The sequence below is a fragment of the Periplaneta americana genome, chromosome 5, assembly GCF_040183065.1.
Source record: "Periplaneta americana isolate PAMFEO1 chromosome 5, P.americana_PAMFEO1_priV1, whole genome shotgun sequence".
Lineage (NCBI taxonomy): Eukaryota > Metazoa > Arthropoda > Insecta > Blattodea > Blattidae > Periplaneta > Periplaneta americana.
In genome coordinates, this window is record NC_091121.1 from 67,562,787 (window position 1) to 67,580,793 (window position 18,007).

The following is an 18,007-nucleotide window of genomic DNA, read 5'->3' on the forward strand; positions in this document are numbered from 1 at the left end:
GTTCGCTATATGAGATTTGTTGCTCTCTAGTTTGAATGTTTTAAAACAACCTCTTCTCTCTTCACTTTCAGAACTTTGCCACGGGCCCCAACTTTGCAGCCTGTTTGATGACATCACAACGAGTGAGTCAAGGCAAGTACAGATTGGTAATTATGATGGAGTAGGTAATCTGCAAAGTGCTTAATGCACAAGCGGCTCCGATTAGAAAACTTATCTGCTACAGACTATATTTTTAAATTTTGAATTATGGTTTTCACGTTTTATACTTAAGATTTTTGTTTCTAGGAAAATACTGTGGGCTTAGTTTTACGGAATACTTTATTTCAATTTTGAAAATTTTTGTTCCTAGACTGAAACCTGTTCTACTCTCTCTTTCACTAGAAATGTTGCGTTGATCGAGAGTAGAATGAAAAATTTACCGTGTCACTCTCAGGCAAGTACAGGATTCGGTAAAAACAATTAGATGGTTTTACAACTTCAGAAAATATATTAATTACGGAAAACAAGTATTTAATTTCAGCATAAAATGAAAACCATTGTTATTAACTTACTTCTGGAGGAAAAATTTAATTTTTGAATCAATATGCATCTACTATAGGTAAAGTTGTGACGTTTCTGGCTTGTCTTCGATCACTAGTAGAGAAGTTACTTAAGCACTAGTGAATGCAATATTTGTAATCTAATTTTGTGTCTCAAAATTTTGAATTAGCAATAACCTAGGATAGGCTTATACTCTATTATAATTACTATTTATTAGTGTGAAGAATTTCAATTAGTTTCCAAATATTATTATGGAAGGTTTCCATATTAGGATCAAATATATTACATAACAAAGGACTTCGTCAATAAACTTCTTATATAAAGTAAAATACCAACAATCTGCTTCCAATTTGGTTGGTTCATCAAATAAAAGTAATAAGAAATAAAATAGCAGTTAAAATATATCCTCTCTTGTAGGTTTACTTTACGTATAAATATAAGCCTACAATACAAACAACTTCTATACAAATGTTTTTTGAGTGACTTTTAAAGTGCAATAATTCAAACCGGGAATTATTTCCCTATAGGTACAAACATTTTAGAATATAAAATGACTGAATCATTTATTCACGAAATTCTAAAAATGTACAATTCTTTTAATGTCATATTAATTCATATTACATTTATTGCAATAAGTCCTGCCGTCAACACATCGTTGTCGATATCTTTTACCATATTTTTTGAACAAAAATCAAATGAGTTAATTATTTTAAATTTGTATACACAATATAAAATATGTTTATCTCAATCTTAAAGAATTGATTTTTTAATTTTTAAAATTAATGTATCGTACTGAATAACCGAACGTTTAACTTAGACTTCTATAAGCTTAGAGCTAATAATATCGTGAACAACTTCTTTGGTCGCAGGTTTCTAATTTTCAACATGGTCAGTCAGTTCATGAGATAGCACTTATTATGATAATAAATGATTGAAATAATTTTAGTTTTATTCTTTAAATGTGCAGAAATTTTATCCGAATAAATGTAACACTTTAAAATTCCTTTGCAGAACGAAAAGTTACATTGGTTCGGATCAAATTTCTGCACATTTAAAAGATAAAACTGAAATTCTTTCTATCAATTACTATCATATACACTACTCTCTTAAATTGGCTGAGCGTATTAGGAATTAAATCAATGGCTTTCCCAAAAGATGCTATGAGCCGTTTCATAAAAAAAAGAAAAACAATTTTTATCTCGAAAAGGAAGCAAAAACGAACAAAATTCTATTAAACTTTGTTTGAAATATCTCAAAGAATAACTCCCTGACATTAATGAAGATACTTACGGTTCGTTCTGTATAAATGAGAAGTTCGTTGTTGACCCTAACACTATGATCTTAAGGATCTCTTGTGCATCCCTGACCTGAGTCTTCCATTACTCACAACTCTTTTAAGAACGTTTTGTGACCTTTTAAGAAGGTCTGTGACAGGCCACTCAATGTTGGAAGGACACAGACATACACAAAAACAGAAAGAATACATAAAAAACACAACACGCACAAAATAAAAAAACATACATACAAAAAACAAAAACATACACACAAAAGTACAAAGCATAGATAAAGAAACAGAGAAAACATACATAAAAATCTATAGCACACATACACAAAAACACAAAGCATATGGACACACAAATACAAGAACGCACAAAAAACAGAGCACACACACACAAAACACAGAACATACGCACAAAAACATAAAACATATAAACAAAAAAAGGACAGACACAAAGGAAATACACAAGAACACAAAGCACAAACACAAGAACACAAATCACACATACAAGAACACAGTACACATACAATAACACGAAACACACACACAAGAATACAAAGCTCACACACAATAATATAAGGCATACACACGAGAATACGTAGCACGCATACGAGAACACAAAACATACACACACTTCTCGCCAAAGATTTGTAATCTTGTAAAAGTTTGACTTGTTCCACATCTTAAAGCTTCATTGCTAATGTAAGATCTGTGGAATACAATAAATGAAATGGAAAAAAATGAAACACAAACATAAAACACAGACACAAACACACATTAACACAAAGCACACACACATAAAAATACAAAGCGCACATACACAAGCACACAAGTCGTACACACAAATACAAAGCATGCACAAACTCAAAAACAAAGTATACACACAAATATGAAGTATATAATATAAAACACAAATCGCGCACACACATACAATATGCCATTACTTTATATTGAATTTTCGTTCAGTTCAGGAGAACGGTCCTTTTGAACCGATTGGACGGATAAAATTTGACAGATGTGTATCTCCAAAACATTGGATGTTTCTACATCAACAACGTTCCGTAAGAACCTAAAATATCGCAACACAGTACCCACAAAGCTTGGAATTTCCAATAGACATTTCCATGTATAACTACTCTACTACAGTGGAAGCTCTTAAGTTCGACAGAATACAAGTTCGACATTCTATAGTTCGACTGCTTACGTAGGAGAATTAAACACGCCCCTATACGGGCACTAAGAAATGGGTTTGCCATTTGAATGGGAATTGGTTCTGTCTTGTAGTGATACTTTTGTTAAAGGAAAACAGAATATTTTATTGATTAGGACATCCATATTTAATCACTGATTTTAAATTAATGAACTCTTCTTTTTCTATTTGAGAACTGTGCCGTTTGTGAAACGGAACTGTCGAAACTCATTGTGGTACTAAAAGCTCATACACAAGTCTCGGGGCGGGCAGGAAATGCAAGTATAGTACCGTATTCGTTGTTGGATAACCAATAAGAATTTGTATTCATTTCACCTGCCACACTCACTACCCTTATTAGACTGAACTTTCAATTCTGTTCAGTCGAACTTAGGAGAGTCCACTGTACTTGCAAATGGTGAAAGAATGCTAGAAAGAACACACTTCATGTTGAGACACAATTACATGAACGGGCAGTGAGAATTGGTGCCTTACAAATAATAATAATACACTTTCTACGTACAGGAAACGGATATTTGAACGCAGTTCATTATAATTAACTCCAGGGGGACATTTTCCTCTGAACCTCCTCTTGAATTCATTACTGCTTCAAACATCTTTTAATATCAAAACCGAATGACACAATTTAAACGTTGAGCAAAGGAGATCCAACATTTTTAGTGTGCGACATGCTCAACGATAAAATTAATGTGTGACGTCATTAAATCGTTTTTAACAATTACGTTTCAGCCGGTCTCGAAAATGAGTTCCTCATTAATGTAACAGGGATAGTGGGGGGAGGAGTGGTCAGAATACGCATGCGTCGCTTGCTCTGCATGGCTGGGCTGTATTAATTAAACTTCTCCCTACACCTGCTTTTTAATTTGAAAATGGAGTGGAAAACCCAATTATATTTACCACTTCATACACATCTGTGAAAATAAAGATACACATTCCGACGCTTTGCGGGCCTGCAAACAATGCAGTGGACCGTGTTTACCTTCCTCGGCCAGGCGGACAGAGTCCATGCACATATTTGATATTTTTTTACCCTGGAATTACATGTGTCCTTTCTCACGCATGGACAACCTTTAGAGTGCTTCACTCTTACAAGCAATTAAGCACTTTTAACCTTATGATAGGCCCTCGTCTCTGGAACAAATTTAAAAAAATCAACAACTGCTGAACTCAGAAGTTTTTATTCGTAGGAGAGGGTACAAATTCTTGTTTTACAATCGGATGTACATAATATACGACTGTTAGATGAAATGGACGCTCTAGAAGCTTAGTGAAGGACGTAGTTCCCTAGTTTATTTATGGACAAGCACTAAAACATTCCCAACTTTCGATGTCAAATAAAATAGTAGATTATCCAATGTGACATGAATGCCTATATTAAATATCGTTACACAATAATGAACAATTCTGAAACAACTGAAGAATAATAAATTTGTGTTAGAATGACAAATTTTCCCACCTTATTAATGCATTTAGCGACAATTAAATATTTCTGTTATATTATCAATATTATAGTCTCACGTAGACTAAAAAAGGCATTAAAATTGACAATTAATTTGAGGCCTTCAAATAAAGTGCCAAAAGCAATTATAATTATTCTTACCTAACATTCATTCATTTCATTCAGTTTTCTGTCCAAGGGCAGGTCTTTCACTGCAGCTTTCTACAATCTTCAGATTCCTTTCAGTTATAAGCCCTTTTATCTGCGATAGTTTTGTAAAAATATAGGCTCTATATTTCTTTCCTTCCTTTCCCCTTTTTGTTCTCTTTATCAGCCGATGAATTTATTATCATAGCCTTTTTATTGTGAATTTTATTTAATATTCGTATTTCTTTTCTTTTTATTATTATTTTATTACATTCCATTTTGTTATATTCTTCCTTACGTTTTCCATATTAACCATTTGTACTAAATGAGTTGCTTTTACTAATATATTCCAATGTATTTTACTTTCTTTTTTCTATTATGGTATTATTTTCATGTTGTTAGTGTCGATTTTATTATGCTATTGTTATTATTATTATTATTATTATTATTATTATTATTATTACTATTAGTAGTATTATTTATATATTTTTTTGTAATATGTTAGTATTCTGTTCTTTAACTATTCGTTAAATTTTAACTGCTTGTATACTTTGTGACCTGGTAGAGTGTAAGAGAAGGCTCTATGGCCTTAACTCTGCCAGTATAAATAAAGAATTATTATTATTACTATTATTATTATTATTATTATTATTATTATTATTATTATCATTATTATATTCTCTGTTTTCCTCTTTGTCTTCGCATATCATCCATATATCTTAATGTCTTCCTCTGTTCTGAACTCTTCTCCCGTTCACCATTCCTTTCAGTGCATCCTTCAGTATGCAGTTTATTCTCAGCCAATGACCCAGCCAATTCCTGATCAGTTTCAGCATCATTCTTTCTTCGCCCTATCTTTCGAACTCAGCTTTATTTTTAATTCTGTCTGTCCACTTCACATGTTCCATTCTTCTCTATATCCGCAATTCAACTGCTTCTATTCGCTCCTCTTTACTTCGTCGTAATATCCATGTTTATGCTCCATGCAATGCCACACTCCATACAAAGCACTTCAATAGTCTCTTCCTTAGTTCTTTTTCCAGAGGTCGCAGAAGATGCTTATTTTTCAATTAAAAGCTTTCTTGGCCTTTGCTATCCTCCTTTTGACTTCCTGGCAGCAGCTCATGTTACTGCTTATTGGTAGGTACCTACACCCCAAGAATTTGAAGCTGTCCACTTGTTCTACTGCCTCATTTAGAATTCGAAAGTTTAACTTGTTTATTTTTCTTCCTATGACCATGGTCTTCGTCTTGTTTTCATTTATCTTTATCCCATACTGCTTACAGCTGTCATTTAGCTCCAGTAGTATATCCCTTGTATCATCTCCTCTTCTGCTAACAATGCCATATCAGCAAATCATATACACTTTTTCTTTTTCCTTCTACTATCAATCCTCCCATGCACAGAAAATAATTCTTCACTAAATCCTCCAAGTAGATGTTGAACAGGATAGATGATAAAGGGCATCCTTGACATACTCTTCTTCCAATTTCACTTTCTTCGACATTTTTCTTCTCCTATCCCGACTTTCACTCGTTTCATACAAAAAATACTGAACAGCCTTCTCTCTTTTCAATGCATACCTATTTTCTTTAGGATCAGCATCAGTTTATTCCAATCCACTCTGTTGGTAGCCTTTTCTAGGCCCACAAATACTACATAGACTTTTTTTTATTTTTCTCTAGGTATATTTCGCTGATTGTTCGTAGCACTCCAATTGTATCTGTCGTACCTTTTCCTTTCCTGAATACAAATTGCTCTCTTCCAGCTGTTAATGATTTTGGGTTTAAAAGGAAGTGTACAAATAATTTTTTCAAACTTTTATTTAACAGAAGAACAAACTTTTAAGAATATTTCCTGCATTGTTATATTGCAATAAATTAATCATATTTCATTTTGTAATATACTGCGTTTTATATCTGTATATTATCCTAATGTGCTTAATGTAAGTGCATAATTTTACTTTCACGTTTCCAAGAGTTTTCGGGAGTGAGATAATTATGAATTACATAATTTTAAATGTTGTGTAAAAGAGTTAAATAAATTTATTATTATTATTATTATTATTATTATTATTATTATTATTATTATTATTATTATTATTAATTACTTGCAGCTGTTCTTTTAACCTCATATTTTATAAGGTTTAGTTGCCTATTACGCAATTTTTCAAACTATTTTTGTTATAAGGTATAATACAATATGAATGAACTCTACAAAATGAATGGAATTTTGAATTATATTTAATTTGCGGAGGAAACAGGAACTATTGTCGACAAACGCATTCTCTTTTATTAAATTCCACCACAAATCCCATGGAAATAAGTGACAATACAAACGACAATGTTGCATTTAAATGAATTTCAAATTAATTCAGGTTAGAATTAAGCTTAACGCAATAGTCTTTATGTTTGTTCTCCATACAGAATATATTCCGTGCATCCACACCGGGAAAACAAAATGCAGCCATTAGAATGGACGTAGAAATGTAACTAAACATCATCAGAGTTACATAGCAGAAATTCATGTCAATATATTGAATGTAACCAAAGCAATTCAAGGAATTGTTTAATTAACCATAGAATTCTATGAATAGTAACGCAGGCAAATGCGCTTGGTTCTGCTTAGTCCATACATCACGCGGTATTCAGTTGTCCATTGTATTATAATTACAGAGATGGAGACAAAGAATACTCAAGTAGATTCAAGCGCCACTCAGCGGCTAAATATGTGTGATGGACAGTAATTCATTGCATTCTGTCTTGCAAACGTCACTGCCAAAATGTGACGTATAAACGTATGAATTTAATTTCGGACGGTTTTATTACTACGCTTCCATTTCAAATTTAAATGGGGGAGACAAGAATTCTATAATGAATTCACCCCTTCTGTCCAGATTCGTGACCAGCACTATTGCCATTAGAGTATAGAGCCGTGTACGAAAGCAAATACTGAAATTTACATGCAAATTTGCATAATATTTATTAAACATGCAACAAAAATGTACAATTAAAATTGGGTAATCAATTTTGTATAGTAATGTTAATCCCCTTACGAACTTATTCAGATACACATGGACATTAACATTAAAAGATAAGAGTCCAATGAGTTACGGTATGATTTTCAGGAAAACATCTCCTTTTTATTAATTAAAATACAGGTTCCTCAACATATGACGCCTCTCTCACACAGCAAGATCACCGGACGCCGTTTCTACTTTAGTTTAGAGAGAAAAGAGCCTATTTATAAGCAACTTAAAAATAAATTAATACAAGTGCATCTCATCTGTGTCGCAAGAGATATTCAAAGTGTCCTGTTTCAATAAATTTTTGATAGGGGAGAGTCGGGTAGTATCGGACATCGGGTAATATCGGACAGTGAGTTTCTTTCATCTACCACACGATGATAGTACCTGATTGACATGGTTACGTTTCTGTGATGTCGCATAGAGAAACGTAACCATGTCATTCAGATACTACCATATGGTGGTAGATGGAAGAAACGCACTGTCCGATATTACCCGATGTCCGATACTACCCGACTCTCCCCTACCTCTGAAGATTTTTCTAAAATACTCCACTAATGTTTTCTGAAGAAAAATGTTCGAAATGATCTGTCGGATAATTTCTTCCAGTATTTGTATACCATAAAACTCACTGCAATAGACTGTATACCATCTCAAACAATTAAAAAAAACACAATAGCTTGTGACATACTACGCACGAATGAGTAATCCCTTCAGTGTTCTCAAGAAATTAAAAACCATAATAGCTTTCACTACACTATCATGAAAAAGGGAGGGAGGGAAAGCATTCAGAAAGTTGGGAATAATTTTCGCTATACTAGAAATTGGACTATAAGATTCTCTAGTATGAGCACGAATGAGTAATCACTTCAGTGTCTTTAATTATAAAACAACAGTTTACATTACATTACGTGTGACTGGATACTTCTTTTACTAGCTCACAAGCTCAGAACAGACCTAGGTAAACTACACGGATGCAACGACCGATAAACACTCTTGAACTTCAATATGTACGACAGATGCACTGTGGGAGTTAACGTTTCGTACGTTCCGTGGTGTTATATAGGAAGATTTTGTCTCTAAAATCTAATCAATATATTAGAAATGACTTGTATTGGATGCACGCTTACGAACAAGATGATTTTGAAAAAAATAAATAATCGACAAAGAAGGAAGGCCGAGTCTCCTCAGGGGAATACTAAAACCAGCATTTTCTTCTTGACCTCCAGGGATAGTTGAGGAGGGGGGAGGGAAGGGAGATTTCGTTGATCTGTGTAAAAGTGGTGCCATTCCAAGCGTTAATGTTAGATTTTATAAAAGTTTGAAATTTCCAGTGGTTGGTTGTTGAAAATCAGTTATTGAACGAGATCGTGCTGAGAGAACCATAAGCGTTAGAATAACGATAAGTGAAAACTGAGCCATTGACGACAATTTTGTAATATCTCCAATCCAAAACAGGATCACGATATAGAGACCTTTAATTAAAATCTTGCGTGTTTTTTAAACAATAAAATAAAAATTTGTTGTATTATTTTATGCTAATAGAATATATGAAATTTTAAAATCCTTTCTTGATTTCGCGGAGTGTGGTTTGTTCTTGTGTATTTCATACCAATCTCAATACACTGATGAAAACGCAAAAGTCTTCCTCTTAGCAGAATCACTGTGAAAGCTTAAATTTAATAATTTAGCTTGCCTAGCAACTATCATTCCAGTTTTCTATCAAAAGTTCCAGAGTTTGATGCAAAGGAACAAAAATATCAATATAAGTCTACAGTTTTCGCGAGAGTCTAAAAATTCAAACGTTAATAAATTATATAAATTAAAACCGTTTCTAATAATTTTTTCTAGAAAGTGTTAAATTCATGTGTCCACACAGTTTTCTATTAAAAGTTCAGGGTTCGATGGAAAGGAACAAAAATATTAATAGCACAGTTTTCGCGAGAGTCTAATAATTGAAACGTTAACAAAAATCTATAAATTACAACTGTTTCTACTATTTTTTTTTTCAGAAATTGTTACATTAATTGTCCACACAGTTTTATATCAAACTTTCAAGGGTTCGATGCAAATGAACAAAAATATTAATAATACAGTTTTCGCGAGAGTCTAAAAATTCAAGTCTTAATAAAATCTATAAATTACAACCGTCTCTAATAATTTTTTTCAGAAAGTGTTAAATTCATGTGTCCACACAATTTTTTTATCAATAGTTCAAAGGTTCGATGTAAAGGAAAAAAATAATAATACAGTTTTCGCGAGAGTCTAAAAATTCAAACGTTAATAAAATATAAAAACTACAACCGTTTCTATTATTTTTTTAGAAAGTTTTAAATTATTGTGTCCACACAGTTTTCTATCAAAAGTTGAAGGGTTCGATGGAAAGGAACAAAAATATTAATAGCAGGCCTAATATTAACTATAGCGCAAAAGCGATTTAAGAAAATGCTTTTCAGTTTATTAGGTAACAACGCTAAATGTTATAATAAAACATGTACTAGCTTGTATTTCTTTAATTTCATAAAAACGTAACTCAAGTTTTAATCTTGTCTGACGGAACATACACTTACCCACTGTTTATATGTATATTCAAATGTCATTTTAACTCTCCGAAGTATGGAAACAAAGTACAATAATTACATTGTAACAACATTGTTTTTCTCAACTACGAGGTTGGAAAATTTAATTTTCATATTCACAATGGCTATTATTACTTGTTATGTAAATAAATTAAGTAATTCTGGAAATATAGCTAATTTTATTATAGCATATTCAACATTACTTTCGTTTAGAAAAGCAGATTATTTTGTGTATTCATTCGCCAGTTTGTATTACTTGTTTGTTATTTTATTATGCGTTACATTATGAGCGCACGCAGCTGAATATTTCCGCTAAAGTGCAGAATCCATTATTGAACACAATGGACAGGTACTCCACATCGTAACTGAACTGTCCAGTTATCGTATAAAGTAGCTAATGTTTGATAAATTGACTCGTGCTTCTACATGCTAGTTGACAGCTTTTAGTTAGCAGGTAAATAAAACATTACACATAATTACGAGTTAATTTTGAAATAAGTGGAATCCCATTTCAGTGTCTGATTATACTTTTATCTAGCTTGTACTTCTGCCTTGTAGAATGACTAGTTAATCGACAAAACATCTGATGACAATCTACTTAATTAAAACACATCTGTAAATAAACTCAACTCATCTCACGTTGCGCAGAATTAACGGAAATTTTAGGCTCTGTGTTTCACAGAAGCACTTTAGCTCAGTATCATTGATGATATTAAATGATACCATCAGAGTTTCCTTCTTTACTTTTAATTCCTCATCGTTTATATTATAAAGAGAAACAATTTCAGAAAATCAATTTCGAAATTGTTATGAGAATGTAAGTTTTCAAACATCTCTGGCACAGAAAATGTGTTCTTCGGAATGACCTTTTCCTGTTCATCTATACGTCTGGGCACAGTAATTTCATATATCTATTGGACAGAGTTTATTTACATTCGTTATCTATTTGAAAATGAACCGATGATAGATTATCAAATTTCATTTTTACTAAAAATTAACGTGAAATTATATATAATATTATATTAAAATTCGGTTCCGGACAATTGACCACAGAAATTTGGAAAATGGGACAATTGGCCACAGAAAATTGGTAACAGCGACAATTCGCCACAAATAGACAATTTGCCATACTGAGATACAAAGATAAATCTATGACTTCCAGAAGCTCTATATTGTGCGAATGGATACAGAGATTAATAATTGTAAATTTTACTAAGTATGTGAATTGCTATGTACATGCAAATTTGGCTTCAAAAATGTCCTTCTAGGTTGTGGTCTACAGCTCTCAAGTACCGGGTGACGGTGCCTTCTCCTTGTACCGCGGATATTCTTCAACTATACTTGATATTCGTCTGTCCATGTCGATGTACTTCCGGTTCATTTGGTAGGAGAATGACCACCTTCCAATCTCTCTATGTATCTGTCGGCTATAACGTTGAGTTCGTCAATATTCCTTGGTTCAGATGGTAGGTGCAGCTTCCTAGCACGGCGCATAGTTTTTTTAATAGATGGTTTCTTCGGTAGATTCACATTGGCTTCGCTTGCAATGCGCTGTAATTCATTTTGAATAATGACAGACGTTGGTTCTCGGGAAGTCCTCGCCCTTGCCTTCATGTTCTCTACACATTCCTTTGCCTTAATCCTTCCCCAGTCTGCAGAATGATTCTTGTGTTCAGACGGTTCTTTGACGACACTGCTTCCACCTTCTGATAACGTGACTGTTGCATTACACCCGCCACGCATGTCACAGCGCCAAACAACTCCATTCTTATTTTCTCTAAGTCTCATGTACATGTAGCCAAGCTATATTAATTTGTCAGAGCCTCTTTCTGATTTTGTGAAGCGAATTTCTTCCGCCATAGTTCCGAATTAGTTTACAGCTTCTGGCTTTGTCTTGTGTTATTATAGAAATATATTATAAACTAGCCGTACCCGTGCGCTCCGCTGCACCCGTTACAAATAAATATAAAGTAATTACATAATTAAAATAGGACATTTGATCCAGGGAATATTCGTGTTTGATAGAAGGATAAATCGTTTAATATGTTACTTAATTTAAATTATATTTAAATAATTAAAATGGAATCATTTTGGTCCAGAGTGCACTCATTTGGTGCAATGACAATTCCTTTAACATGTTTCTTAATTTATATTACATGCATCCATAGTTCAATGAACATTGACATCATTTACATTTAATGTGCATACTTTATTTTACTTGTTATATGTTTCCATTGAATTATGGTAATAACTTAATTTTAACTCTTGTTTTCTACGTATTCAGTAAATGGCGCTTGGCCCACTATTGTTCTGAACCCTTCAAATAACTTAAATTATATTATATTATATTATATTATATTATATTATATTATATTATATTATATAAAAAGTATGTTGATAACGGATGTACCCCGATAAGTAAGTTTTCAATTTGTTATGGGGGCTCTTGAATCTCAGGAGGAACAAATTTTATTTTACAACAGGGCAACATAATCTGCTTGGCTCATTACCCAAATTTTTTGCATTGCATTTAATGCATAATATGTATTTTATGTATTTTAACTCTATTCAATTGAGCATAGTTAAAATTTTTATTATAAAATAATGAAATGCTAAGCTAACATATTATTACTGCATACTAAATCAATACACTGTCGTTGTTCGTTAATTATCTGAGATAAACATTATTTTAAGAAATACAGGAAACGAATACACAGAATAGCCTATCAAGTTTTCTGTGCATAAGAAGCTATTTTAATCTTACCTGTCCTCAATTCACTCAGAAGTTATTGTAATAACATCATAGCATTATGTCCATACAGAGAAACTACACTTTCCAATGGTGAAATAATAATTAATTATACAAATCGGTTAATTTAGCTTCCGATATTGCTTCATACAAACACAGAAACATTTTCTGTAGGCCATGATTCATAGCTTTCGATTGTTGTTGACCAAGGCCCCTTATAGACGAAGTCATTTGTTTATTTCATTACACGGCCTTAGATGGCAGTTATTTTAATTTTAAAACTCATTTATCTCATTAAATATCAGTCCTATCAAACTTTTTCAAAGAATAGAACTTATCGGAAATGATTTTTAAAGAAATGTTTGTTATGTAACATTGTTCATAAAAATCAATAATAAGCGAGATATTTCGATTTATTTAATTCAGGCCCCCTTATAACCCCCCTTTTAAATAATGTATTTTGAATGCCATATAGCCTATAATCTAAGTTACAACGAACTTAATTTATATTACAATTTTCATCGAAATCCGTTCAGCTATTATCGCGTCAAAAGGTAACAAACATACAGACAGACAGACAGACAGACATACAAACAAAAATTTCAAAAAAGCGATTTTCGGTTTGAGGGTGGTTAATTATATATGTTAGGATCAATTATTTTTGGAAAATCGAAAATTACCAGAAAAATTTCGGCTACAGATTTATTATTAGTATAGATTGTTGCGAATTTGAGTATTAACTTAACATTTAATGTGTGGCTAATTGTCTTTGATACGAATTTTAATTATGTGGCGAGTTGCCTCTCTGGTCAATTTTCTGTGGCGAGTTGTCCCCAACCCATTAAAATTCACTCAAAACTGCTCTTAGCATTGTTACTATACGTTTTGGTATGTGTTTTACGTAAGTTAATACCATATATAAAACTGTATAGGCATTAAGTGAAATAGGCTAACCTTGCAGATCGAAAAGGACGACAGGGTACACGTAAATGAATAGAAAAACCTATATTATGTTTTCTGATTAAATACACGACTAATTAGAAAATTAAGTTTGAAGTTTCAGCAGTCCGGCAACATCGTCGCTCTACTCGAAAGACAGATGTAAGAGGTCAACAAACTCGGTGAGTCTCCGAACGTAAGTTGCTGTCTGCCGTGACGTTGCCACAAGCTCGCTTCGTGCAATGCTTTGAATTAAGGGGTTTTTAAAATTAAATTTACACAAAAATATTGCACGCTATTGAAATACGCCAGAGGAATAAATTATTCTTTATTAGATTTCCTATCGATATGTACAAAATTCACGATTCTACTCGCAATTATTACCGAATAAGAGATTGTTAAATATTTGGGAAAAAACATTTTTTCTCAAAAAAGTATGAACTTTCCACCAATATGGTATTTATAGTTTCTTGTTAAATACAACATGAGCTATTCGCTCTGAAAAACATCAAGGCTACTTCGCTTCCATCCTGTATATGTAAAAATTATTGTGCAAGATAAATAGTTATTTACATAATAAATGCAGCTATTTTAACATTAAAAACAAAATTTTTAGCTTAAGAGTACACCCAAGTGAAATTTCAGTTTTATAAACAATTGAAACTTAGAGACCAGAAAATTTGTAGAAATATCATGCTGAAATAATACTCTCTGTACAAAATTTAATCTAATTTCGTTAAGAAATGTATGAATTTTTAACATTTATTTTTTTTAATTGAAATGACATTTTGAAAATTTCAAAATTGTTGCCTGAAATTTTGTCTACACACCTGTCATACTCTCAGAGGAAAAACTTCATGCCAAAGTGTTTCGATTTTATTTAATCAAAAGAAATAAAGAAAATAATATATTTACTTAAGTCCAGTGTAAAAATTGCCAAAAAAAATGGAAAATGTATAAAAATATGTACATATAGAATTAAGTATGAGATCTAAAGAAAGTCTTGATAGCCAATGTCATTAAGCACACATTCAAGAACATTAATTCATCTACGACAATATTTGCAAGAAGAATAGCATTTTAGTAAAGGAAAATGTACAATTCGACAGCTCTATAAGGATGAAAATTGGTGGTGGGCTATTTTAGATCTTAAGTAATTTTTTCTAATGTTAAAAACGAAAAGTCAAAACTTTTGATAAAAATTAACAAAAATTTTACCTTTGTATACCCTTAAAGATGTTTACTTCATGAGAATAAGTGGAAAACTACGGAAGTAGAGTATAGAGAGCAAATAAAACACTTTATTTACCGTATTAAATAGTCCACAATTTTGTAGCTAAAATTAAAACTTGTATTATGGCGCGGCGGATAGGGGATCCGATCCCACAGGATATGATGGGATGGTAAAAAAAAACTACTGTAATAAGGTCCACAATTCCTGGGGTTTTGAATGCTGGAACACTGTGTCTTACGTGGATGTAAGTACGAACGACTTGTATCCGGAGTTAGGGTGTAGACTTCATCGGTCATCAAGAAATAACTTGAAGAGCGGAAAAAGCAACCCTTTCTATTTGGATGATACATGGACAGATGGATTCCTAAGTGCAAAGACAACCCGCCCACGTGGGCCTACTCCAAAATAAAACCGGATCCAATAAGAGTGGGGAGAGGTTAAGCGTCAGACTGGTGACCTGATCTTGTAAAAAGAACTTCACTGAGAACCTGCACAGTGTTTGTCTCATAGTTAAAAAACCAAGATTGCTGTATTCGCGCCTTCAAATTCACCACGATAAGCGATGTTTCAAAATGCAAGCACAGATACTAAATTAAGACTATTATTTGATGCTTACATAAATTGGTAAAGCCAGTTTCTTTCATTTCTTTAAAATATCAGTACCAGCAACGTTTTGAGTTGTGGAGTAGTAATAGTGGTCGCATATTTGTAGACGATTAATTAAAACAATTCATTTGTTCTAAAATTTGACCACCGAGTGTGAATAAATTTAGCTCCTATTATATCCATTCATTTATATACCAATATTTTCATCTTCTTACTCTATATTTTCAAATTGTATTGTTTACTTATTTTATTTGGTTTAAAATTGGCTAACTGCAAGTATTACTCGACCAAGGCCAGTGGAGTCCTGCAGCCCGGAGCGCCACTTGTACTTCTCCTGCGTTCGTATAGCGTCATCGTGATAGTTCACATTTCGCCCGCGTCTCCACTCGCCTCGGTCAGGTTGTACGTAATCATCTAAACCCGCCATTATAACTTGATCATAAAAAAGGGCTGTGAATAAAATTTTTATTATTTGTTTTAAAACACTTTTTCAAGTTTCTACAATTTCTATACGATATCATCAACGTATAAATTAAAAAGTGGCAGTATAACGGGCACCTCGTCTCACTCAAAGATTTATTACATTTTATATAATTTTATTAACGCATTTTTCAATATATAGGTCTATTTTATTATTTAATTAAAATAGAGACTTCTTCTTGTTATTATCAAGTATTATTATATTTCAGTGTATTTCAGGACATATTTCCTAATACATCCAGAATCTAGTGAGCATATAGGAGATCGGACAATGAAGTAATGCGACTGGTTAAAAAAAAACACTTTTACTTACATCTTTAACCAACTTTAATGTGATTATCATGTTCAAAGTTTCCTTGAGACTGTACATACATCCCAAGGGTGCTGTCACTGCTGGTAACGGCTGTGAAACTCATCTTTTGAGACACTGCTTAATGCCTGGGTTACAGCCTATTGAACGACTTCTGTTGTGTGAAAATGGCGCCCTTTCACAACTGATTTCACTTTTGAGAATAATAAGTCGCATGGAGTAAGGCTGGGTGAATATGGAGGCTGCGGCAGTGTTGAAACAGGTCAGCAGCCACATTTGTCCGTTCATTTCGCTGTTGCCCGGTGAGATTTTTTGGAACCATTTTTGCACAAAATTTTTTCATGCCCAAGCCTTCAGTTAGAATGAGACGAACAGTTTCCTGATTCATGTTCAATTCTTGTGCTATCATTTTGGCTGTTAATGGCCTGTCAGTTCATACAAATTTACGTACCCCGGCAATGTTGTCATCTGTCTGTGCAATTGTTGGCCGCCCACCACGGTGTTCATCTTCAAAGTTGCTCCTGCCCTCAGAAACATTTTATGCCATCGGAAAGTTTGTTCTCGTGGCATTTTTACAGAGTTTAACACAAAACAAGATGGCATACCGCTGCGCGATAACATTCGATTTCATTGTATTGACGAGGTGCAAACACACAACTCCACTGATCAAGCAGCTACTCCATACTGACAGCTTGCAGGATGGTGCCAGTTGGAATTCAGGTGGAAGAAGGATCAAAGTCAAACATATCTCTGGTAGGCGGCTGTAGGGTTGTCTCATCAGATGGAAAGTCTCATTACTTTATTGTCCGACATCATATCCATACTTTTTTTTTAAAGAGAATCAGTCAATTGACATACATTTTTTGAAAACAATAAACAAATCTAGCCTACAGGGTTGTTCCCGATATCTGATAACGAATTTGAATGACGTCATGTGCGTCAGGAGTCACACGACAGCTGAACTGTGACGCGAGGTGATAGACCAATAGTGAGTGATCTCATAGCCAGAGTGCACGGTGACTGACAGCAGAAATTCCCAAGAAAATCCAGCCTTTTTAGGAGGGGTACATTAAGACCCTTTCCAATGCCAAGTACAGTTAAGTGAAAATAAAAGAAGCCTGCAATAAACGAGGTTTTCTTATTACCAAGAAAGGCATCTTCTTTGTGCTTAATAAGATTGGTAAAGCTCGAATGGAATTAATTTGTGTCATCTCGTGGGGTGCGGCGACTTATGACGAGGGGTGGATTTGATTGCTTTTTCCACTCTGGAATAAATCCCATCCGATCTTTGCCAGTCTTCTTAGGTACACACAACATGCCTTTCTTGGAAATAACGAAACCACGTGTTTTGCAGGATCCTATGATTTTCACGTAACTGTACTTGGCATCGGAAAGGGTTGTTATGTACCCCTCCCAAAAAAGCTTGATTTTCTTGGGTATTGCTACTGTGATACACCGTGCACTCTGATTA

General features: G+C 33.3%; 1 protein-coding gene across 1 annotated transcript in view; it reads left to right on the forward strand.

Moving 5' to 3' along the window:
• LOC138700421 (uncharacterized) overlaps positions 1 to 18,007 on the forward strand; it is a 928,427-nt gene that overhangs the window by 419,605 nt on the left and 490,815 nt on the right. The window contains exon 4 of the mRNA XM_069827038.1: positions 72 to 132. Within this exon, the coding sequence (XP_069683139.1) occupies positions 72 to 132 (61 nt within the window). The remainder of the gene's footprint in view (positions 1 to 71; positions 133 to 18,007) is intronic.